Source organism: Salmo salar, unplaced genomic scaffold, assembly GCF_965601325.2.
Source record: "Salmo salar unplaced genomic scaffold, fSalSal1 ptg000117l, whole genome shotgun sequence".
NCBI lineage: Eukaryota > Metazoa > Chordata > Actinopteri > Salmoniformes > Salmonidae > Salmo > Salmo salar.
Window position 1 is genome coordinate 811,240 of NW_027675317.1, and position 6,282 is coordinate 817,521.

At 40.7% G+C, this 6,282-nt stretch overlaps 1 protein-coding gene across 1 annotated transcript; it reads left to right on the plus strand.

The window, feature by feature from the left end:
• Nucleotides 1–467: 467 nt before the first annotated feature.
• Nucleotides 468–3,868, plus strand: LOC145866020 (NLR family CARD domain-containing protein 3-like). The gene is made up of 3 exons (XM_082970901.1): nucleotides 468–752; nucleotides 1,130–2,936; nucleotides 3,169–3,868. Exons 1-3 carry the CDS (start codon nucleotides 473–475, stop codon nucleotides 3,356–3,358), a joined length of 2,277 nt encoding a protein of 758 aa, XP_082827027.1. The 5' UTR covers nucleotides 468–472; the 3' UTR covers nucleotides 3,359–3,868.
• Nucleotides 3,869–6,282: the final 2,414 nt, after the last annotated feature.

Genomic DNA, 6,282 nt, shown 5'->3' on the forward strand with positions numbered 1-6,282 from the left:
TCTGTCTGTCTGTCTCTGTCTATCTCTGTTTGTCTGTCTGTCTGTCTCTGTCTATCTCTGTTTGTCTGTCTGTCTGTGTCTCTGTCTGTCTCTTTCAAAACAATATTAAACAAACACACCGTTCCCTCCCTGTGTGTGTGTGTATGTGTGTGTGTGTGTGTGTGCGTGTGTCTGAGTGTGTGTGTGTGTGTGTGTGTGTGTGTGTGTGTGTGTGTGTGTGTGTGTGTGTGTGTGTGTGTGTGTGTGTGTGTGTGTGTGTGTGTGTGTACTCCCTGGATGAGGAGATGTAATCTCATGTTTTGTCCACAGAAACCAACAGGAGAGATCAGAGTCAGAGATTCTCAGTGGTCAGTCTTCCCAGAGTCATCAAACAGACCTGGACTCCATATTCAGTGTATGTGGTCCTGTTATGAACATTTGTTTTTGTTTTCCTCAAGTAAAGTTGATCTGTCAATTATTCATTAATGTGTTAATGAGAAAGCATTTCTTCTCTTGCTTAACTTATTTACATGATTTATTTCAGTTGCTTGAAGAGAAAATGATGACATTTGTGAAGAACGAGCTGAAGATGTTCAAGAGGATTCTTAGTCCAGAACTCCCAGAAGGCTTTGAGAGTCAGAAGCAGGATAAGGAAGTGGTGGATGCTGAAGATGAGAAGCAGGAGAGCAGTGCCAGAGAGGGGGCTCTGAAGATCACACTGCACGTCCTGAGGAAAATGAACCAGAAGCAGCTTGCTGACACACTGGAGAAATGTAAGATCTGTCTGCCACATGTTGAATGCTGTTTTATAACATTTAAAAGCTGTAGCTAAAGTACAGCTAAAGTAGCTGTGCAACTCAAGATATTGTAGCAGCCTTAACACAACACCTAGTGACCTCATCAACTAGCAGAAGGGATGTGTTGTGTTGATTCATTTAGAGAGAGAGAGAGACAACATTAATAATACCATCAATAACACCAATAATAATATAATCAGTCACACCAGTCTGTAATGCATTATGAAAACATTTACACATTTATATAGTCAGTTAAGTGAAGAAATTAGTATAATTAAAAACTTTATAACAGTCCTACAATACTGTAGGCATTAAAACAGATGTAATATTAATATCCTCTGTGTTATTTCTAGATTCAGATGAGCTTGCTGTGATTTGCCAACGTGAACTCAAATCTAATCTAAAGAAGAAATTTCAATGTGTATTTGAGGGGATCGCTAAACAAGGAAACCCAACACTTCTCAATCAGATCTACACAGAGCTGTACATCACAGAGGGTGGAACAGGAGAGGTCAATAATGAACATGAGCTGAGACAGATTGAGACAACAACCAGGAAACAAGCAAGACCAGAGACTGCAATCAAATGTAACGACATCTTCAAACCCTTAACTGGACAAGACAAACGTATCAGAACTGTGCTGACAAAGGGAGTCGCTGGCATTGGAAAAACAGTCTCTGTGCAGAAGTTCATTCTGGATTGGGCTGAAGGAAAAGCCAATCAGGATGTTCAATTTGTGTTTTCATTCCCTTTTCGGGAGCTGAATTTGATGAAAGGGGACAAACACACTTTGATTGAACTTCTCAATCACTTCTCAATGGAAACCAAACAATCAAGAATCTCCAACTACGACAAGTACAAAGTTGTGTTCATCTTTGATGGTCTGGATGAGTGCCGACTGCCCCTAGACTTCCAGAAGAACAAGATCTGTTGTGACGTCACAGAGTCAAACTTAGTGGATGTTCTGCTGACAAATCTCATCGAGGGAAATCTGCTTCCCTCTGCTCTCCTCTGGATAACTACCCGACCTGCAGCAGCCAATACGATCCCTTCAGGGTGTGTTGACCAGGTGACAGAGGTACGAGGGTTCAATGACCCACAGAAGGAGGAGTACTTCAGGAAGAGATTCAGTGATGAGGACCTGGCCAGCAGAATTATCTCACACATAAAGACATCAAGGAGCCTCCACATCATGTGCCACATTCCAGTCTTCTGTTGGATTTCTGCAACAGTCCTTGAACACATGTTGAAACATAAGAGAGAAGAGATGCCCAAGACTCTGACTGAGATGTACACACACCTAGTGGTGTTTCATACCAAACAGAAGAATGAAAAGTATCTTGGGAAAGAAGAGACAGGTCCACACTGGAATAAAAAGAGCATTCTGTCACTGGGAAAACTGGCTTTTCAACAGCTAGTGAAGGGCAATCTGATTTTCTATGAAGAAGACCTGAAAGAGGCTGGCATTGATGTCAATGAAGCCTCTGTGTACTCAGGATTGTGCACACAGCTCTTTAAAGAGGAATGTGGGCTGTACCAGGACAAGGTGTACTGCTTCGTTCATCTGAGCATTCAGGAGTTTTTGGCTGCTGTGTATGTGTTCCTCTCATTCATCAACAACAATGAGAATCTCATGGACAAACAGCAAACAAATTCCAGTATATTTTCTCTGCTGTACAGAGACAAGTCTGAAGTTACTGAAGTTACTGTCTACAAGAGTGCTGTGGATAAAGCCTTACAAAGTGAGATGGGAAACCTGGACCTGTTCCTCCGCTTCCTTCTGGGCCTCTCACTGGAGTCCAATCAGAAGCTCTTACGAGGTCTACTGACAAAGACAAGAAGCAGCTCACAGAGCCATGAAGAAACAGTAAAGTACATCAAGGAGAAGATCGGGGAGAATCCCTCTCCAGAGAGGTGCATCAATCTGTTCCACTGTCTGAATGAACTGAATGACCATTCTCTAGTGGAGGAGATCCAAAGCTTCCTGAGCTCAGGAAGTCTCTCAAAACCCAACCTGTCACCTGCACAGTGGTCAGCTCTGGTCTTTGTGTTGCTGACTTCAGAAAAGGAGCTGGATGTGTTTGACCTGAAGAAATTCTCCAGATCAGAGGAAGGTCTTCTGAGGCTGCTGCCAGTGATCAAAGCCTCCAGAGCTGCTCTGTGAGTACATAAAATGACATATAAGAAGTATTCATCAGGAAGAAATATTATGTTTAGAGAAAAATATGTATTATAATATGTATGTTGAAAAACATATTGAATAAATGCATTGATGGAAGATGAATCTATATGTTGTTTGGGAATATGAACCAAATGCATCTACCGTTGTCCTTCTACACTACTGGTGTTAAATTAACAGTGTGTTTGTGAAGTCATGATGATCTCGTTGCAGGCTGTCAGGCTGTGGAGTCACAAAGAAAGGCTGTGCTTCTCTGGTCTCAGCTCTGAAGTCAAACCCCTCACACCTGAGAGAGCTGGACCTGAGTAACAATGACCTGAAGGATTCAGGAGTGAAGCTGCTCTCTGCTGGACTGGGGGATCCACACTGTAAACTGGAGACTCTGAGGTCAGTATTCCTGTAGTTGGTCAACAAGTGATAACTGTTCACCAGATCCACATGTGTTTACCAGACACACATAGTCCACACCATATGTGTTTGGATAGTGAAGCTTACAGTTTTAAATGTGGTGCTATGCTCCAGCATTTTGGATTTGAGATAGAATGTTTCATATGAGGGGACAGTACAGAATGTCACCTTTTTTTTTAGGGTATTTTCATACATAGCTGTGTTACTGTTAAGAAAGGAAAGCACTTTATGTATTTAGTTCTCCCATTTGAAAAAGTTGTACATATTCGGACAAATTCACTTATATTGTATTAAAGTTGTCATAAGTTTAGTAGTTGGTCCCATGTTCCATGCCTGCAGTGATTACATCAAGCTTGTGATTCTACAAACTTGTTGAATGCATTTGCAGTTTGTCTTGGTTGTGTTTTGGATTATGTTTTTCCTAATAGAAACTGAATGGTGAATAATGTCCTGTCATTTTGGAGTCACTTCACTTGTATTGTCAGAAAGAATATTACATGTTTCTGAACACTTCTACATTCATGTGGATGCTACCATGATTACGAATAAACATGAATGAATCGTTAATGATGATGAATGAGAAATTTACAGAGGCACAAAGATCAGACCCTCTCTGTTATTGGTGTTATTCTGTATACTTCTGGCCCTTCTTTGGACACTGTGTTAACTAACCTCCAGATGAGCATCAATGCCATACAGCTCTCCTTCCGTGGCCTCCCACTGCTCTTAAATACAAGTAAAACTAAATGCTCTTCAACCGATCGCTGCCTGCACCTGCCCGCCCATCCAGCATCACTACTCTGGACGGTTCTGACTTAGAATATGTGGACAACTACAAATACCTAGGTGTCTGGTTAGACTGTAAACTCTCCTTCCAGACTCACTATAAGCATCTCCAATCCAAAATTAAATCTAGAATTGAATTTCGCAACATAGCATCCTTCACTCATGCTGCCAAACATACCCTTATAAAACTGACGATCCTACTGATCCTTGACTTCGGTGATGTCATTTACAAAATAGCCTCCAATACCCTACTCAATAAATTGGATGCAGTCTATCACAGTGCCATCTGTTTTGTCACCAAAGCCCCATATACAGTGGGGGGAAAAAGTATTTGATCCCCTGCTGATTTTGTACGTTTGCCCACTGACAAAGAAAGGATCAGTCTATAATTTTAATGGTTTATTTGAACAGTGAGAGACAGAATAACAGCAAAAACATCCAGAAAAACTATATTTGACCCCCTCTCAATCAGAAAGATTACTGGCTCCCAGGTGTCTTTTATACAGGTAACGAGCTGAGATTAGGAGCACACTCTTAAAACCTCTTACATCTAGATGTTCCGCTAGCGGAACACCGCTCCAATATCCAATGATAGGGTGTGGCGCGAATTACAAAGTCCTCAAAAAATCCCAAAACTTCAATTGTTCAAACATATGACTATTTTACACCATTTTAAAGACGACTCTCCTTTATCTAACCACATTGTCCGATTTCAAAAAGGCTTTACAACAAAAGCAAAACATTAGATTATTTCAGGAGAGTACCCATCCAGAAATAATTCACACCCATTTTTCAAGCTAGCATATATGTCACAAAAACAAAACCACAGCTAAATGCAGCACTAACCTTTGATGATCTTCATCAGATGACACTCCTAGGACATTATGTTATACAATACATGCATGTTTTGTTCAATCAAGTTCATATTTATATAAAAAAAACAGCTTTTTACATTAGCATGTGACGTTCGGAACTAGCATACCTACCGAAACTTCCGGTGAATTTACTAAATTACTCACGATAAACGTTCACAAAAAACATAACAATTATTTTAAGAATTATAGATACAGAACTCCTTTATGCAATCGCTATGTCCGATTTTAAAATAGCTTTTCGGTGAAAGCACATTTTGCAATATTCTGAGTAGATAGCCCGGCCATCCTGGCTAGCTATTTTGACACGCACCAAGTTTGGCACTCACCAAACTCAGATTTACTATAAGAAAAATTGGATTACCTTTGCTGTTCTTTGTCAGAATGCACTCCCAGGACTTCTAGATTACACCCAATGTTGTTTTGGTTCCAAATAATCCATAGTTATATCCAAATAGCGGCGTTTTGTTCTTGCGTTCAAGACACTATCCAAAGGGTGACGCGCCGGCGCATATCTTGACAAAAAAAATTAAAATATAAAATATTCCATTACCGTACTTCGAAGCATGTCAAACGCTGTTTAAAATAAATTTTTATGCGATTTTTTCTCGTAAATTAGCGATAATATTCCGACGTCGTTTTCGTTCAAAGACTGAAAATGTAAAATGGACTCTTCACGTGCATGCGTGCGCCCGTTTCATTGTTCTCAGATCGACCACTATCCAAATGCGCTACTGTTTTTCAGCCAGGGACTGCAGAGTCATCATTCAACGTTCTGGCACCTTCTGAGAGCCTATGGGAGTCTTAGAAAAATGTCAATGTACAGCAGAGATCCTCTGTTTTCGATAAAGAGGCTATAGAAGGCCAAGAAATGGTCAGACAGGGCACTTCCTGTTTAGAATCTTCTCAGGTTTTGGCCTGCCATATGAGTTCTGTTATACTCACAGACACCATTCAAACAGTTTTAGAAACTTTAGGGTGTTTTCTATCCAAATCAAACAATTATATGCATATTCTAGTTTCTGGGCAGGAGTAATAACCAGATTAAATAGGGTACGTTTTTTATCCGGCCGTGAAAATACTGCCCCTATCCTAAACAGGTTAAAGGGAGTGCTCCTAACCGCAACTTGTTACCTGTAAAAAAAGACACCTGTCCACAGAAGCAATCAATCAATCAGATTCCAAACTCTCCACCATGGCCAAGACCAAAGAGCTCTCCAAGGATGTCAGGGAGAAGATTGTAGACCTACACAAGGCTGGA